The 19778-nt window shown below is 45.1% G+C and overlaps 1 protein-coding gene across 6 annotated transcripts in view; it reads right to left on the reverse strand.

Annotated features, from left to right (window-relative positions):
- Window positions 1-19778, reverse strand: part of myo16 (myosin XVI) — a 78745-nt gene that overhangs the window by 38046 nt on the left and 20921 nt on the right. For all 6 annotated transcript variants that reach the window (XR_013452968.1, XR_005714354.2, XM_040200816.2 and 3 more), the window contains 8 exons: window positions 19144-19413; window positions 12030-12100; window positions 11689-11832; window positions 6801-6909; window positions 5080-5204; window positions 4855-4980; window positions 2052-2127; window positions 94-244 (listed from right to left, as the gene is read on the reverse strand). Coding sequence is in view for 4 of the 6 variants with exons in the window: in XM_040200814.2 (XP_040056748.2) it covers window positions 94-244; window positions 2052-2127; window positions 4855-4980; window positions 5080-5204; window positions 6801-6909; window positions 11689-11832; window positions 12030-12100; window positions 19144-19413 (1072 nt within the window). In the remaining 2 variants the exon portion in view is untranslated. The remainder of the gene's footprint in view (window positions 1-93; window positions 245-2051; window positions 2128-4854; window positions 4981-5079; window positions 5205-6800; window positions 6910-11688; window positions 11833-12029; window positions 12101-19143; window positions 19414-19778) is intronic.

A 19778-nucleotide genomic window follows, 5' to 3' on the forward strand; every position in this document is an offset into this window, starting at 1 on the left:
ATACAGGGGGATGAGATAAATGTATGAGGCAGGGGGACAATATTAACAATTAATGAAGTAACCATGAGATAAAATTGTGTTAATGAAACCTACAAGTTCTTGACAGGAGCGTTGAGGTCGTGAGAGCCATCATCGTAGCGTTGGTCAGTGGAAGGTAGAGGAGCGGAGGGGTCTTTTAGTCTCTGCAGCCAGCTCTCCTCTGCATTCTGCAGCATATCAGCAATGGGCTCACATGTGGAAATGTCTGGTGAAATAGAAAATAGTTTATATTCTTCCATTCTGTGCCATCAAAAAAACAACAACATACAGTTATTGATGTTGTTGGCTAAACATCTAAATTAAACTACACTAAAATCAACAGACACATCTCTCTGTTCACTGGTCTCCCAGCATGCCAACCCTGCTTCCCTCTCCGGGTGAACGAGCAGACGCTGGTATACAAAGTGAACCCCGCTGAGGATCATCCCACTGTGCTTAAGGGAAGGGGGAGATAAGACCCCCATCTGTAATGAGGTCTAACAGGGCACCGGGGAGGAGAACGGCTTCATTTAAGTACGACTGATAACCCCCTGGACCCCCGTCTCTTCTCGCGTTCTCTCGTCATGTGACCGCTGAAGGAGGAACGTGGGGCTTCAAGTGAGAACGAGGGAATTGTCTCAGTCTCTGAGGGCTCGTCTCACATCTTTTCTGAGCCTACATGCTAGAAGGAGCAATCGATTGAAGCCGGACCGGGGAAGTCAGAGGTGTGATGAAGCCATGGGAGTAAATAGTCAGAGGCAGCTGTGGTATTATATCCCCCTCATCACCATCACGCTGACATTTACAACGAATACACGGCATTCACCAGCAGCCCGGTTCAGTAAATGGTCTAATAGTGGATTCAGGTTTAAGATGCAGACTTCTACCCTTGCTCTGCGTCTGTGTGTATGTGTGTGGAATTTAGAAGATTCAGGATCATTGGGCCAATTACGGCTTTCACTACAACTGCAGTGTTCATCTTCTAGAAATTAATGAGATGATTCCAGTCTGTTTGAGGGGTTGCGTTTGCTCGTGGATTATGGCCTGCACACACACCACCCTCTGCATCAGGAATGTGCTTACATCACATTCCTGCAGCTTTCATAGAGCCTGAGATGGGCCTTCTGCCTACACAAAACATTAAAATCTACTGTTTTACAGCCTACTCCACTTGTACACAGACAGACCATTATGACAGGATTTTCCGTCATTTGAACCCCGCACAGCTGTATCAGCCTAACAGCAGATTACGCTTGATGGTTGCAGCGCTCTGTACGCACCGACTTGGCTAAAATTCTCCCCCTGAGCGGAGAGCCGCATGGAGCTGCCCTCACTTTCTATCATCAATCTCTGCGAAAGAGCGAAAAACTGCTTACGGTGAAAAACATTGGCAGTACATTTAATTTAAATCTAAGAAGGTCGGAATTTATGGGGTGTTCTTGATTTCAAATAGGATTGTAATGCTGGAGAACATTCCTGCGATACTAGTTGCTTTAGTGCCAACCAGTCCAAACAGAATCCTCCAACTCTACACTCAAACAACAACTTTTCCCACATTGAATCGGGGCAAATAGTCTTTATTTACATCTATTATGCCTTGATTATTAAAAAAAGGATGAATTCCCTCTTCATTATGATACGATACATTAATGCCCGTAAGCAAATTAATCACTCAAGCCTCTTTTTGATTACTGCCGACACTCCATTTAATCAACGCATGTGTGAATGTGTGACTGTGTGTATGCATGAGTACGGTGTTTTCTTTCATTAATAAATGAGACGCACTCAGATAAGCAAAGCTCAGCGGTGACTGATTGTGACGTAACCTCATCCACTGTGTGCCGAGTGTGTTCCGTATTATCACTGATTATTAATGCGTTTGCAGCTGAATAAGTCAAAATCCACTTAATCCGCTTCACTGCCTCATTAACTTCTGATTGATAAAAACACGTCGGGACCATTCCAGCAGCAACCTTTTGTACGTGTGTGTGTGTGTACATGTGCATTTTTGAATGACTGCATGAATGTGTTACCTGAGGGCTTGTCTTGGCTGCAGTTCAACAGAGTCGGGTTCGCTCGGTGCCTCAGGAGCTGACTAACGATGCTCGTCTGTAGGAGAAGGGAGAAACGCCCGCATCCATTTCCATTTCATCCTCAGAAGAAAAGCACGATTAACTGCAGCAACATTCAAACCATCAGTGACAGATAAAAAAAAAAATAATGAATAGTCGTAGGAGATTTTCCCACATTTTCTGCTACAGGATGTAGAATATGCAGACCTGGAATTTGAACACTCGGATGATGCAAACAATGTACGTATGTCACGTCTATTCAACCACTGTCCCTGACTGGGCAGATCCTTCCATAATAAGCCCATCCTCCACCACATGTCACGGTGGAAGAACCCCTAGTCGTCGACACTCATTTTCATATGATGGCTGTCACCTCTGTCCTCTATTGTTCTGTCAAGGTTTTTCCTTTTAGTCTGTCAGGGTCTCCGTCTGACACGTTCCCCCTTCCTGCTCATTGGCCCCTTTCTATTCCTTTTTACATTCTGACTATTAACACTGCTCTTTGACTCCAGGGATCAGCTGTAAGGACGTGTGAGGCACTGTGTGATCTGTGAATATAAAGTGTGACTTAATTCATTGATAATGGACAAGAATCTCCCCTTCTTGGTCATATAAGACATGAACTATCTCAGGAGATAAATGAAAAAAGAGCCTGAACCGTCTCACCCAGAACATTCTAGGAAAACAAACGTAAGACATCGGCTGCTGCTTTTCACTGTGCCACCCAATCACCAGATGAAAACATCTGCATTGCATGGTTCTGCAAACCATGGATATATTGAATCTTAAAGTTGTATGAACAAACGAAACGAAGCACCGGTCTCCATGGTCACTCAACACATTTCCACTATTAATCAAGTAATTCACTTCACTTTCACAAGTGACTATCAAACAGCAGTAAACCACAGTGTCATCCTTAACTTGTTACCGATTGTCAACAGTTCACTGCATCAACAAGGCTTCTGAGACGCTTCAATAGAAACAAACCCACAGCATAAAAACTAAAAATGGACTTTTTAAGACATGCTCATTTAACCATTACAATAAAAGGGCACTGCACTGATTTTACACCTCAAGATAAATGTATTCATCCTGTGCAGAAACCACTCAGCCTGTGGACAAACATTTGTGTCATTTCCTCAGCGGTTCCAAAGTAGCAGAACTCGGTTGCGCTGCAGCAGAGCGCGAGGCATCGCCTGCAGTACGGGAGAGCGAGACTGAGCACATTCAGCGGACTCAACGAACATCAACAGCTGTCTGTCTGTCTGTCTGTGAGTCGATAGCATCTCCTCTGCCAACAGGCCGTGTCAGCTTCACCCGCACCCTTTAAATACGGACGACACACGCGTCAGTGGCACCACACAACCGTAACTCGTTAATCGGTCGGGAGGACGAGGAGAAGGTCGGTACATTGGTTCCGCAGTCACAGGCAAACGTCATTACCGATGCGGATTCACATAGACCAAGTCTTCTTTTTTTTTTTTTTTTTAAAGGCCCAAATTTCTTTTAAAAATATGCTTCGGTTTAAGATTATGAGATTAACATTGAAATGCTTGATAAATTGCCACAGCTTTCACATGTACCTTCTAAAAACGGATTAATTAATCCAACCCCAACACACAAAACTATTAAAAATCCTTCCCTTAAGAGAAAACCCCTTGAAGAGCCTACAATGAAATAGAGGACACCCAGCGCCGGGGTCGGTCTTATCCCCGCACTGAGACGGCCAGGCTTAATTAGCTGCAGTGATGGGGTCATGCATCTTCTTAAAGGGTCAGTGTCCTGCGTGTCCAACGCTGCTGACGGGGATTGTAGGGTTCAACGGTCCAGCTCGCGTTACCGTTCGCCAGCAAGTGTTTCCAGCCAACAGTTTGCTTCCTACAAGCAGAGCCTGTTCTTGGCGGACCGACGATGGAGTTGCTTGGATGCATTTACACGCCTGGAAGCCATGGCACGTCACTGTCAGTTTAAGGGAAGGGTGACAGGAAACGAGTGTTCAGACGGCTCAGCGAGTTGTTGGTATGCACGAGGCAAAGCGCCGGCACCAGGGAAGAGTCGATGGCTGAGGTGATTTAGCGCTGCAAGGGAAACTAATCGATTCTGCAATCCTCTGGAATGCCACTCTCAAGTCGGAAGCACTCACATCTCTTTCTCACACACACACAAATTTGCTTATGCACAAAGTCTTAAAAACAAGAGTCACAAAAAGCTTATTCCAATTAGAGGATTGAATATCATATCTTTCTGTAGTTTTCTCGATTTCTTATTTTTCCTTTTTTTTTAGCAGCCCAAGCACAGAGCAGAGATGTTATCACACATCCAGTTGGGTCAGCAAGATCAGAATGCGTTCACTTCCCTTCCCTCATAGTTGGACTCCTTCCCAACCAGATCTCATCGCTCCAACAACGCACCTCCACCCCATTTTGAAATCAATCTCCTTCTCTGTGAGAGACCATTAAACTGCTAATCTACAATGCTGTAACAAATGCATGTGCAGTACACAGCTCAGCGCCAGCAGTGCGACTGCTGCTAATCGATATGCCCAAAAAGAGAAGCTTATCAGAGCATGTACAGAGTAACTAGAGGCAACGTCCTCAGAGGAAGCACTCCTCAATCAATAACTTCCTTGTTATTTCTTTCATCCGTTCATACAACTGATGACCACAATCATATTGGATCAATGCAACTAGATGAGTAGAAATGAGGGGACTACTCTGTTAACGTCAATGACCTTGTGACAGTTTGTTGAGCGCCCGCGAGTTACCTGTCCATATTTAGCAGCCAGGTGGAGAGGGGTCCAGAAATGGTTGTCGGCTGGATGAGGGTCGGCTCCACTCTCCAACAACACAGACACCACCTCCCTGTAGCCGCTGGCACACGCTATGTGCAGCTTCAGAGACAGAGAGCAAACAAGGAGGTGAGCGGGAGCTGCCGAATCTCGTTAAGTCAGAGGTGAAGAAAGAGAATAAACACATGTGACTGCGCTCACCAGAGTGACGCCGTCGTCGTTGGGCAGGTTGAGGCCTCCTCCGGTGGCCACCAGCTGTCTGACATCAGAGAGCATGGTGCTGGCGCTCTGCATCTTCATTGTGGGCACAGATGACACGTCCACGCCTGAAAACACACAAAAGCAATTGAGACCCCGTTTGACATTGGAGACATTCTACGGCACTTACAGCACGTGCGTTATAATTAAAGCTGGAATCCCATGAAACCAAAAAGGATGAAACCGCGAGCTCGGCTCCGTCTAAAGGAAACTGGCCTACGCAGCGGTCAAAAGGGGCATTGTGTGCCTCTTGTATTTTAACTTAAATGTAGTGACATTAAATTACAGCGTTTTGACACATTTTACATTAAAGATTCTACAGCTTCAGCGGGACTAAATCTCTGGAGAGGATTTGGCGTGAGGTCAGCACGGCGCTCTCCCCGATAGCAGTGGTGCGTTATCAGTGCTGAATTCCAGCACAACCTCAGTTCGCAACTTGAGGGAAGAACAAGGGAAAAATAAAACACTAAAAACGTCCAGCAGACAGGAAACATCTGGATGAGATTGAAGTCTGGCAGATCAAGTGATGGGCAAAAGTGATCTTGATTAGGATATCCAATAAAGTAATAAAGTGAGCAAGGCTGCTGTAGCCATCTCTCAGGCTGACACGGCAAAACTAATAACTTTGTCTTTACAAAACAAAAGAAAGGCAAAGGGCGAGTAGTTTTTAGGAACAATACCCCAACAGAAGAGAATTCCTATTCTCTGAAAGGCCAACGCTTGGTGAGTTCCAGTATTACATGAAAAATAAATGACTCTCCTGCGACAAAAAGAGAAACCAGAATTCCCTTTTCTTTTTCCCCACAAACCTGATGGGGATAGCGAGAGTACAGCCAAGTTGCTATAGCAACAGAGTGAGTAAGAGTGTGTTTCACGGCGGCAAAGCCCAGCGTGATGAAGAAGAGGCTGGGGACGGGTATCAGGGGGGCACACGGGAGGGACAGATCACCACGGGGGCTGGCTCTCAAAATAATCAGTCAGCCTGTGTGTGTGTGTGTGTGTGTGTGTGTGTGTGTGTGTGTGTGTGTGTGCAGGGTGGTATTGGCTTTGGTGAGTTAGCGGTCGCTGTACAGTCTTGAATTTCTCATATGAACTGGAGGCCGATGGGGGAGGGAAGATCCTCCATCAGTCTAAATCTGTGTCTAGCTTTGTCAGCATGATGTTCGCTCCCCTTTCTGCGCCCGTCTCTGTGTTTTGGCACTTTTCCCTTCCTCTCCCGCTGCCACTGAGCCTTCCCTGCATCGCTCCATGTGTGCCTCCAACTCTCCTGTGCCTTCATCTCTGTTATGTGCGGCGCCCGTGTTGACCTTCTCCCTTCTGTGGGAGACAAGTGTCCAAATTGTAGTCCACCATCATTGGGCCTGTGGGTGTACTTCTCCTTCAAACACAAAACACAAACCCACACACACGCGCGCAAAGAACACACCAGTTTAACCGCTGGTGTGCCGTATAATAACCAGTCACGCCACCCCGATGACTCGTAAGCAAAGGAAAGGACACGGAGTAAGCTTGATTTCATTCCTTCTGTGGAAACATGTCAATGAGCCCCTGCGTTGCATTGAATCACACTTTTAACGGAGCCATGTTACGTGGAAAGTGAAACGTTAATGTTGCCTCTCTCTCTCGCTCTTTCATGGAACAGACGAGGGGCGCAGAGCTCTTACCTTTTTCCTCCAGGTGTTTTCGGAGAATAAAGCCGGTCTCTGTTCCCTCGGCGGCGTAGTCCAGAGGAACGTTTCCGTTGACGTCCTGCAGCAGAACATTAGCCCCCGTCTTCCACGCGCATAAGAAAGAAAATTAGTTTTAGCCGGCGGGTCATTTATCAGACTTTGTTGACGTGGGCACAATTATCGTGGCTTCCCAGAGGCGCACACCTGAGCAGAAGCATGGAGACATTAACAGACAATACAGTGAATTAAAGAACTCATTAAATAACGTCCGGGGGAGGGGGGCGGGGCCAAGGAAGCGGGTCTGCATGTGTAAAGATTATTGTGTATTTACTTAACAAAGGCCCCGCCAAAGCAGTATGTTATAACACAAGATAACACGCCCCCACCCCTCCCCCCTCGGGCTCCTTGAATGACCGTTACTCTGACGGCACAGTCGGCGGTCACAATGAGCCAAACGATGAAATGCTTCCCTTCGGACAAACTCCACTGCACTTATTAATTGTGAGAACGTTGCCACCCTTTACCAGTGAATGTGTACAAGCCGTGCAAAATGCACCCGTGTGGACTTCACTGTTGTCCTTTCCATTCGGATCATCTCCGGTGGGACTGGCTACTAAAAGTGACATACATCCTTTCAAGAGGAAATTGTCAGCATCCAGCCATAAATCGCGTCCGGTTGTCTGACTCAAGCGTAAAAGACAAGCGGGTGTAACGATGGAAGCTGGACCAGGTCTGATAACAGCGACTCCAAGCGAGGATCCTTACTGAATATTTACAGCTAATAGAATTCTAACAGCAGAGTTGAAGAGCGGCAGAGAGATTTACGACCCAGTTCGTAAGTAGACAGAAAAGAGAAAAAACAGGAGGAAGCCGGCCGACAGAGAACGGTTAACGGAGAGGACGCCGAGCCTGAAACCATCCGTGCAACCTTGCAATGGTCATTTATTTCTAAGCGAACAACGTTTTCTCCCTTTCCTTCCTTTTTAGAATAATAGCGTTTTGAAGGTATTCAAGAGGAAACGAGAGATGAAGAGCTGTTACAGGGCGATAAAAGCAGCACAATGCAGGCAATTCCAATATATCAGTCAAATCAATATGTGGTTAATTGTGCACCCATCATCTAGTGGGAGCTGTTTTTGCTCCCTCATAAGGGGCGAGTAAGGGGTTAACAAAGGGAATTAATTAACTATTCATGAGAAAACAAGAAACCTTATCGCGAGGACGGGATGCACAGCTTGAACAGCAAATGATGATGAGTGAGGCAGTGTGCGCGTTATGATGCCCCTCTTACCCCTCCCCTCTATTTTCAGATATAGCCTACATCATCAATATACACACGCCATCAATATTCCTCAGATTTGTACTTAGCACCCAAACGGTAATCAACTTCCACATAAACCTGAAGGCTCCCCCCAGGGTGCCGCTGTTAAATATGTGTGTGTGTGCTACTTAGTGGGGATTAAGGTGTGCGAACCCAGACAATTCATTTAAAAAGGTCCAGTAAAACTCAACGAGATCCGGCTGAATGATAAATATATAATATATCTTGCTCTGCCGTCCCTCCCATCAGAGTTACACACCTTGTAATGTAGGAAGTGCAGAATTGTTCTGTGAAAATGTTAAATTTGCTTCCGTCTTACACCAGAATGCCCTTTAAAACAATAACAAGCCAGTAATCAACATAAAACAGAAGAAAAACCTTGCTGTGCACAAATAACCGGCAAAACGCCACAAACAGCAATAATTTATCTCAACATCTTTCAAACGGCACAAAACACACACAAAGTGCCTGAACCAGCAGACAGATTACGTAGAAGGATGCATGGCGTGCGTCGACCATTGATCCAAAGACATTAATCATGTGTCACAGCTAACGAGATAAGGGCTGGCAGTTATAAATGAGTCGGCGCTAACAAGTTGACTTCTGACCCCCGACGCGCTCCCAAGCCACGATATGATGAATCCACCTCGGACGTCCCGGGCAGGAAAATCTGTTCATTCTACGCTGCACGTGGGTTTTGCATGTCAGCGGTTACATGCAGCCACTCCCACGGAATCAATATCAACTAGCACATACGCGCTGAAAGGGTCCCCTCGGGACGTCACGCTGTTAGTCACAGCCCGGCGGATTTCATCCCAAATATGGGTCCCCACGCAATCTCGTGTTTCTTTAAAAAAAAGGTCACATGTCAATCCAGTGACCCACGAGCCTTCACACCTGACTATCAAAAATATGTCACGAGGAAATGTACTGGAGGCAACTGAGCAATTATTGTTCTCCTGTGATTGCTGCAGTGTTGTTCTTGTAAACAGCGGAGGCGGCTGGAAGAAACCGTAATCATCCCACATCTGAATCCTCAAAAGTATTTTTGTCTGCACATTCTGTGGATTGTGGTGCAGATACTAATGCTGTGATAAGATGATTTATTGCCCTGCAGACCACTCTAAAACTAAATGCGTCGTGGCAACATTCAATATTTACTCACAACGTTGTGGCCATCAATGGATAACGTGCCACAGTTGCTCAGGTTTTTTTTTGGAAGGAGGGGGGGATGTATTTTCAACAGAAAATCCACAAAAATCAAACTAGTGTGAGATGCAGCTGAGCGCCTGCTTGTTAACCGCTTGACTTCAAAGCACTCAGTCAGACGTTTTAAATTCATCATTTTCCAGCACGGAAAGTGGGTCACTTGAAGAAGTGTAACCCTGTTAGGTTTTAAACTGCGAGATGAGAAACGCACTTTGGGACAGAACCCGTCTACAGGCATCAAGTTATTGCATTACTACGTCTCCCCCGGCGCAAGTTTACACACAGAAACAGTATTTCACAGGGAGCTACGATACGACCAAGAAGACAAAGAACACAAAAAAAAAAAATCAATTGAAATGCTTTGGTTGTAAACAGTTTGTTGTTCAGGAGTCCATATTTTCAGTATGTAATTAAGTCCAATCATCTAATTGACAGAATTTTACAAAGAACCAAATTAGGACATAAATTAAGACATAATTGAGCCACATAAGATGGAGCAGGTTTGGATGTAACGCGTTAAAATCAAGGCCCTCGCTCTCGCTTGTGTTCGACTCTGGTGAAATCTACATAAGAGACAATCCACCGGGTCTCTAAATGGACATTTAATGCTCTCAGTGAGTCTCAGTGACCAACATCAAGCAGAGCGTTGGATTTGGCAATGGGCCGGGAATCAGACAGTTTAGAAATGGCTTACTGCTTCTCCTGCCGTTTGGAGGCAGGAGATAAGAGGCGAAAACATCAGTGCCAACCCAAACACAGAGCAACAATGGCGCCCAGCCCCCCCAACACTCCGCCCACAAGCAGAGCCCGGTAACATCTGTCCGCAAAACAATATCGGCTTCTCGATGAAGGAACTGTAGACAACAAAAAAAAATGAAGACGGGATGCAGAGGACGAGTGGATGGGAAGTGGGACAAGTGGGACCACATAGATTATTCCATATTAGGAGCACTTCTCCTTCCTGGGCCGATGTGAGATAAAGCTGCCGGTCGAGACTACGATTCCACTTCTCATTAAAATGCAAACTCATTATATTGGGAGGGAAGATCTGCCACTTACAGCTGTGATAAGGCTCCAGCTTGCAGCGGAGCGGAATGACAGGCAGGGCCTGCAGTAAAGGGGGATGGTGGATCGACTGAAGCTTTGTCTTTACCCTTAGACACAAAGAGCAATTGTTACATTTCAAGTAGCTTCTCCAATTTGGCTCCTGACAACCGAAAAACATTGTCACAAAAGCAAAATGATCCACATGGGTATATTCAGTCAAATAAATGAGCGCTTACCATCTAAAGTACTTTGCGGCTGGGACATATTTTGGTGTTGCCTAATTAAACTGGAATAATCTTGAACTTTTCACAAAGTTGAGATTGTTTCGTCTTTCTCTCTCTAACCCTCGACCTCTTCAGCTCTCTGGATTATGACCTCTTTATGGTGTATGGGAGACATTCAGTTACTTCCTTGCAGCACTGCATCTCTCGCTCTCGTGGCATTGCCCATCATGAGAGCAGAACTCACTGCATAAATTCCATTTGCCGTATCCATGTCACACCCTGCTCGACGAGCTCGGCAGCCGGCATCAATCTTTGCTTCGAGGGAATTCCAATGCCTGCAAACATGCAAACGCACAACACACACACGCACACACACACGAAGCAGCAGTCACAGGCTGACAGTTTTTCTCTCTGCACATCCTCTCCCTGGCAGCTCTTCAAACGGATCCATTCCTCTCAGGAACGTCTTTCCCGCCCCGCACACAGGCAGCAATCACTCAAGACCCAATCAGCAGAACCAGGCTGTACTGGGCCGCACTGCAACCGTTAAACCCTCCGTGGGTCCAATCAACACCAGCGGAACAGCACGCAAGAACGAGCAGACAGGGTGTGCAAGCCCTCCCCTGCAGCCGGCCCCGCTCTCGTTCCAGACCAAATCAGTACAACCGCAGCTCTTGTCAACAGAGACTCATCAAGAGCGGGTAAGCGTCCTCCGCAGAGTGGGCTCCCTATTGTTGATATCGTGCTAATGCACGAATTCTGAATATTCTCGCTTTCAACGAAGCAGCCGGCTTTCGATCCCTAACCCCCTTTGTGAACGGAAAGCGCTTCACTTTCTGGATGACTAACGCGAACGCAGCCACTGGTCCAAAGCGGATTTGAAACCCGACGTTAGCACGCCGACGCGTTCCAAAACACTAATCTAATTTGCAGCTGACACGCTGGAAATTGCGAGGATCAACAGGAAAAGCACTACACCACAAATTGTGTGAGCTTGCACGTGAGAACGTGTGTATACGTTTTGTCAGCCCCCCCTCCTCCCAATAAGCCACAGGTTGATGTTTGCACGCATGTTTCTCACCAGCAGCAGCAGCAGCACCACGTCCGCATGGTCGCACACGCACGCCACATGCAGGGCGGTCCACAGGTCTTCGTCCTGCAGGTCGACGCTCAGGCCGCGCTCAATCAGAAGCTCCGCGGCGAACACGTTGCCGTGGCGAGCACACTGAGGAATGCAACCACAACAGGTTCCTTATTATTACTTTTCAGAAATGATGAACATACAGTGCCAGTCTGGTTTGGACCCTTTCTCATTTAAGTAGATTTTGGTAAAGGCAACTCATTTTGCAGTTAATTCAATTTGAGATTTACTCCAAGGTATGAATGTAAGTCAGTTTAACGTTACAACACTGTGGGCCTCACCAGGTGTAGCAAGGACCCCCCGGAGGAAGTGGGGGCGTTGAGGTCTGCTCCTTCCTTCAGGAGCCGCAATACTGCAACACAACAAACATCCGAAACGTTAACACCTGCTGTATGTGAAGACCGACCGGGTGCTCAGGGCAAATAGTGAGCACGAATAAACACATTGATCAGCAGCAGTCACTGGCAAAACCAACGTGCCGCCTGTCCTCGCCATGCCGGTGGGCATCAGTGTTAAAGTTGTGCGTGTTTGCCAGCTCCTGGTCACACGCACACAGAATAAGCCGGAGCGAGTCTCTCAACGCACTCGCACACTGATACGGATCGACTGAAGACGACACGGAGACCCACAAACAGGTTGACTCAGTCGGCCGTGAACACACGCGAAGGCAGTCAGAGTCTGAGAAAGGGTCACAGAGATTTCACTTTACCACTCATGAGTTATTTATTCAACATGTACCAAAAATGGATACGACAGAGAGAGATGAATAGAGCAGAGTGGACAAACAAGAAAGAGGGGCCTGTGCGCTGTGGTTTGGACATTCGCAATTTGACCGACACTGACAGCACTAGACGGGTACTGACTAAACCCTGGAAGACATTCTCCCAGCAAAGTAGCCACCAGTGTCACGCAATCCCACCACACACACACACACACACACACACAGGAGTCTTTGAGCAAAGAAAATGGCTCTGATGACGGTAACCATGGTAATTACAGCGGTAATAATTCTAGCTAATGAAACCTGCTGATGACCCCCACAAGGTCTTTTCACTTAAAGGGTAATTCTGAAGACAGGCAGGCTTAGATGACCTCATCCAACACCGCACACAGACACAAGAATACATCAAGAGTGTCTTAAAATGGATGATGGTAATAATCAGACTACTGATAAATCATCTGTTGTATACAAAGGTTAATAATGAGTTCATATATAACACTATACGATCAATGCAATACAACTAAAATGTGCCCCCAAATAAAGTGCATATATTACAATCCAAATAATAATAATATTAATAAATTCAATTGTACGACTCGTGAAAACACGCTACAGCCGTTACACTAAATATACACCGAACTTCACTGATCCTTTGAATGTTTCATTATTGTTGAGCACAACAATGTTTCTTTGGTACATCTGGGTAAAACTAATAAAGAGCATCTCTGCAAGAAATAAATGTTTGTTGAATTTGGTTGAAGCAGGGTTTGAAAAGTGCCGTTTAAACATTATGATTCCACAGCACCACGAACTGCAGCCTCAATATGTAACTGTTCAGTTTGTATACAGACAAATACGCCTTTTCACACCCAAACCTCTCGATCTACTAAGTGATTCTGTGAGGAAACAATGTAGTAGGTTTGGTTTTTAAACTGTCGGATGCCATGCATTTTGTCTGACCAAATGATTCAAGAATTACGAAAATGATTTGATTAAAAAGCAAAGTTTCATATCTTAACGTGTGGTATTCTGATTCAAGATACGACTTTCACCCGTTCCAAATATTGTCAGCAGTCCCTTCTCGGCCTGTTGACTAATCAGTGTCCAGACCATTGGGCCAAACACAGTGCACACAGACGTTTCCCCACCCTTCTAATGGCCTTCAGTGCTTAATGGCCTTTAAATGGAGAAACAGGCTGGCTAACCTTTCAGTCAATCAGCACAATTATCTCCTGTATCCGCAATACACTGCTGGGGCTCAGAGTGTAAACCCTCAATTAAGGCTAATCTAGCACTGAAGTTCTTACCAGGGAATAGATAATGATCCATCAAACCGTATTTCACAGGGCTGCTTTTTAGCAAATGTGGAGCAGTGGGTTTTTATAAGGAAGTGCGGTATCACGTGAATCGCTTCCTTGCCAAAATAAACTATTGATGAGTGCAAGTGGTCTGGAGATGTCTCTTGCATGTGAAACTCCCCATCCATTAGAACCAGTTCATCTTAGTATTTGATAGAAGAACCTACTAGAGTTCCAGGGCACACATTTAATCGGATTAAAGAGCGCTCAAGCAGTCAGGAACGCAGTCTTGACCCCCCAAGCAGTTGAGGAAACAAAGCCTGCACTCCTGGGATTTAAACCAGGCCGCATGTCAAGTAGCAGGTCAGTACCAGGATGGATACAACTCACTGTTGTCTTTAAGCTCTAGAGCAGCTGAATATGAAAAACAGTATATAGTATTACTGAAGTTAATGTTGTCATATGGTAAAGTTTCATATGCAGAGTAAACAAGGCCTAATTATACAATCGGGGGAAGCAGAGTTGTTGAAGGGTTACGTTGAAGAATGTTCATCTCTTGTATTCCAGCTGAAATGGAAAAAGAACAGCAGGTGTCTCCATTTTCTCTCCATGCTAAATTTATTTGTCAATTGGTGGTTTAATTGCACACTGATTTTGGGTTTGGTTTCTTTGTGGCGCGGTGTGTGTGTGTGGGCGCATTTGTGTTTGTTATAGTGCGTTAGGAGGCTGTTGACAGGAGTGGGAGCAACGCAAAGTTGGGTGTCATTTTGTGGAAAATTGCAAAACAGCCACAACGTATGTGGTGTTTCCATGGCAACTAGACAGGAACTGGTAGCATAGTGGAAAAGAGAGAAGCGGATTAAAAGGAGAAACCTAAGAAATACATATAGTATTAAATTAACAATCTGAAGTACACTTTCAAGTCGAAAAATATTGTCATTCTCCTCTAGCGAAAAGAGGTGATGCAAAGAAACAATACCACAAACCTCCACATCAAGCAGTGTCGGTGACAACGCCATATTATTCGCATTTGACTGAATTTGAAATAGATATTGTGCATGTGCACGTGCACGAGCATGACCTGTGGACCGAGTAGGGGATTAAATGCACAACCCTGTTTTGGGCATGTGAACCTGATTAATTGCTTAATTTTAACTTGCATCATCAGTCAAAATATAGTTTCACTGACAACATTCAATGTAATATGGATATCTGCATGAATGCTTATGTAGTTATTGATCTCCAATAATGGTACATTGCAAACAATCAACAGAGGCCAGTGGAAGCATCGCTAACAGCTAACAAACAAGGTTCCGTTACATTATGATGTGTTCAGGCTCTGTTCAGTGAAAACAAGTATTTGCCAACGGTAAATGAACAATTTCCTCACATGTGATCTTGTAATGAGCCTAGTAGACCAGCTACTATAATCACACAATGACCTGAATCGCCATTATGAATGATCAATGATCCACATGAGTATGGACTCCAATTTTCTTTGTACCGATCGGACCTGTGATTCGATCAGTGTCTCTAGTACGCGATACGATCTGAACCGTGACTTTTATTTTCCGTTGTGTGAATTTAATAAAACCCCTGTAATAAATCCTCCACAATGTGCCCTTTTCTCAACATTTGCGAGACCTACAGCATCGTACCTTGGCACACTCTTAATAACACAGTCATAGCCACAAGAGGCACCGTCTCACTTCACCGCCCTTTGTTTCTGAGATGAGCTTTATCATTTTTCCAAGGTTTCGATCTTGAAGAAAAAAAAGGTAGCAGTCTAGTTTTCCAATAATTCTTTACAATGGAACAGGGTTCTGTAGTATACTTGTTCAGAAATGAGACAATTTTATGGAATGAACAGCTTGTCAGCGGGTAGGTATGCCTTTTCACAAGATACCAAACATCTATGAAATGTTCACTCACAACCACGTGTTTATTAACAAAGCCCTTCTGTTTTTCATGCTCTGGGTGATGGTGATTGGATAGGTTTTCAATGAGGCGAGTCCCAGGGACCCACAACAAAGAATAGCAAATGTTCTCGTTGTGGTCATGATGTTCGTGCTGTATATAAATCTGAAAAATTAACAAATTAAAGTCCTGCATTCTTTTTATTCAAACAAAGACGTGTTGTTCACAACGAAGCAGTATTAGTTAAAATAGGGTGTTTCCCCTGAAAGCATCCGTAGGGGTTACGTATGCTACGGCCTCTTTCAATTATTAGTACATTAAACATATTAAAAAGATTGACCGATGAGTCATCAAGTGACCCAATAAATGCAGAGTTTAACACCGCTGCCAGGGAAGGCAGACACGGTTCCCTTCATGGTAAGTCTTATGGTTTAAATTGGATTCCAGATATCATGACATCTTTCTCTACCTCCTGCGTGAGCCTCGGCCCCGTTCTGTCAAAACATGACATGTGTTCGCATGCCTTTAATCCAGCAGAGAAATATGACAACATTCCTCCACAATCACCTATATTTCTACATCTTGTACATCCATTTCACTAACAAGAGCAGGTTTAGAGAATTTCTACAGTTTTCTTTGATAGACACACACCATAACAAATTTATCTGAATTAAGAGGTATTTCAAGGGCTCAATTCAACAGGACGAAGCCCATTTAAAACTACAGGAACATACGCTGCCGTTTATTGAGAAGCTTTGCTGGAGGCGAGGGCCGCTCAACATACGTGGCTGAACATTATATAACACTCGACATGGCGCAATATCTTTTTCTTATTTTAGAATGTGTCAAGTTAATGAATTGTGTCTGAAGCAGTGAAGACACAGAAAGCTATTAGCTATAAACTATTACCACCTACTTGTTTCACTTTCTCGCTACGGAGAAGCATAACTTCACATGGTTAAAGCATTGGAACACTGAAGCGAAACTACAGCAATGTCTGACGACACTACATTCTCTGCAATGCAATACTAGAGCGCACGTGTGGCTCACTGGATTGTGGTCACTCTTGTGGTGTTTTACGTTAATACAAGAGGGGTTTTCAAACCAAGCACTTCCAAGATGATGCGATGCAACAGTCCACTTTCAGGCTTCAACTCATCTCAGATTTATCCGAACGACTTGCTCACCGTTCTTAAGTGTTAACAAATGATCTACATCAACATTGAGCATTTATCACATCGTGTTTTGCAAGGAAGAACCACGGACAGCAAAATGTCCTACTTACCGTCTTTATTCTGTAGAATGGGGAAGACATAATAAACAGACTGTTGGTTTCATGGCTACAAAGAAACAGCTGCTGCTGTTCCACATGCGCCTTGTTTTGATCAAGTTTAGAGATTGCTTTGGAAAAAGCAATTTCACCAAATGTCAAAATGCAAGTGAGCCAGATGTTTGCATGCAACAGATAGTCAAATATAGTGTGCTACCATCTTTATATATGGCTGTGTGCTCCTGGTGGGATACTCACCTTAAACCTACAATATCTCCCGTAATCAATTTTTCATTTTCCCGCCCCAATGTTCAGTATTTCCTTTGTTCTCCATCCTGCTTCTCTTCATCTCATTCCCCTTCATCTTATTTCCTGTACAATACAACTGATGACAAAAGAAATCCTCGAATGGCTGCATGTGTGATATTTCTGCCTTGCCAGCAGAGTTTCTGGTCTGTTAATTGAATTCTCAAGCTCACTCACTAACAACGTCTTTAATTAGGACATCACAAGGGTTCACTAATTCTCTCTATTCTATTCTCCTCTCGTCGCCTTTGTGTTCTGTCCTCCGAGCCATCATTTTCTTTCTTCTTCTCCTCCTCCTCTTTTGCACACTCACAAGTTATTAAAAACAATGTTGATTCGCACAAAGGTCTTTTGGTTCCTTTTTTCATAAATCATCATCATCATCGTGCCCAGTTTTGTTCATAACGGCAATATTAAAGACGTCATGGTGTCCAAGCGAACAGCGGCACCTATAAAGTGTTTAGGATACAGTTTCCTAACAAACAAGAAACAAGCACTCACTGTTTAATGCATCTGCAGAGGTCGGCTTTGCAGCAAAGACCGCAGTATATTGGCATATTGGTCGATGAGTCCAATGCAAATCTTCTATTACGCGTGTGTCCTCCTTACTTCAAAGGCCTTTAAAGTGCTGACGCTTGTGCCCAAGTGTTACGTTAAAGAAATTTGGACGGATCCACTCAAGAGCTACGCACAGCAATACGGATTGCTCCGGCGCAGCTTCATTTGAGCCAGCTGGATTAGTTCGCCACTCCCCCAGAAAAAAAAGGGCAGCTCTGTTCCTCATTGATGAAGGAGCGATATCGGTTAGATTCACGATTTGTAGAGAGAGAGAGTTCTCTGACATCAAAGATCTGTTATGACATCGCGATGGCGTCCTGGACGACCCCTACCGATGCTGAAGACAAGGAATCATTTATTTACAAGAAGATTTTCTCGAGGCGTAAGGCAACGTGGTGCACACCACACGCTGCAGCCGAGCATCCACCGTCCCACACAGTGGGAAACACAGTGGACATGTTTGTACAGTCTTGCGATGCAGAGAACATCTGGAAAGCCGCTGCATGTTGTGGTCTTCGTAAAGTTCTGTTGGTTCATTCGGCCCTTAATAAAGTTCTGGATGTTCGAGGTTTCACTGCTTCCATTAATCAAATTTCTGATTATGAATAATATATATATATATATATATAATGATTCTCCCATACGCACATTAACACACATAATAAAACTCCTAGTTCTATATGGTCATCTACATATGATCCATAAGATGATACGAATGAATAGGATATACATACTGAATCAATTAGACTCTTTGGGCTTGTTTCCATCTACATACAGTATTTTGAAAGTTCTGAGTTCTGAGTTGAGATCATTATTCTCATTGGATGATGATGCAGCCATGAAGCCTCCTGCAAGCAGGCACATTTAAAGAAATATAATCTGATTGATTAGTGAGCACTTACATTTTCCCAACACTTGCGCATTCAACTTTCACTCTGCAATATTTTGTCAGGCTTGTAGCCTGGCAGGGGGGGCGGTGTCAGTCGGTGCCATGATTATTTGATTCAATTAATTCACTATAGCACAGAATCACAAATTTGCCCCAGAGGGATTTACAGCCTGTACACATGTGGCATCCTCTGTCCCAAAACACTCACATCGACACAGGAAAAAAGAAAAAGAAAAGCCATTGATGGAGAATAAAAGGTAAAAAACCTGAAACAGGTGGATCCTCCCCCGGGACAGACTGCGATGGACGTACAGAATGAACAACGTGAAAGATTTACAATACGTTCAATTTAAAGGTCCAGATAAAAGGTCTCACCCCCAAATGTTTCCCTCCTACACATCCACACTACCACCGTTTCACACGACCATGCACCCACCTTCTCTGTCGTCATGGCGAATGACGGCGTCCTGCACGGAGTCGGCGAGGCTGAAGCGGACGTGTCGCCTCTCGGGGCCGGTGGGCGGCGCTCGAACCTTGATCCCGCCTTGCTGGCGCTGAAGGCTCTTTTCCCTCTCGTAGTACGCCCGTATTTGGTCACAGCGCATCCTCCTGACCAGCCGCTGCCGCTGGCCGACGGGGAGGGACTCCAGCAGACACTGGTCTATCTCCATGTTTTGACGAAAGACATTACATAGCTGGAAACAACCTGAGGAGCAAAGAGGGGGGAAATCGGTGAAAACGCATTCGCTCACTACACCCTTTGCTGCGGTCTCATTAAGTGGAGACTCTCCTCTCCAGGCTCAACTTGGGTTAATGGTTTTGTGCACGTGCACACATGTTTGTCTGCAGTTGTGTGTTGTGGCATCCATTCAGTAGATTTTCTGTAAAAAGGATGTTTGCGGTGGGTTTCGCCTCAGGGCGTCTTGATGGAAGCATCCCAGCGTTTATTGAGTCGTCTCGCCCGACTCTCGGCGAGCAGGTTTCATCCGAGGCATCTGCTGAACCCGTTGAGGTCCGCTCGGATGACTCGGATGCGCAGGAGCTTGTGCAGTAGTTCAGACTCAGAAAGGC

This window comes from Gasterosteus aculeatus, chromosome 16 (assembly GCF_964276395.1).
Source record: "Gasterosteus aculeatus chromosome 16, fGasAcu3.hap1.1, whole genome shotgun sequence".
NCBI classification, from domain to species: domain Eukaryota; kingdom Metazoa; phylum Chordata; class Actinopteri; order Perciformes; family Gasterosteidae; genus Gasterosteus; species Gasterosteus aculeatus.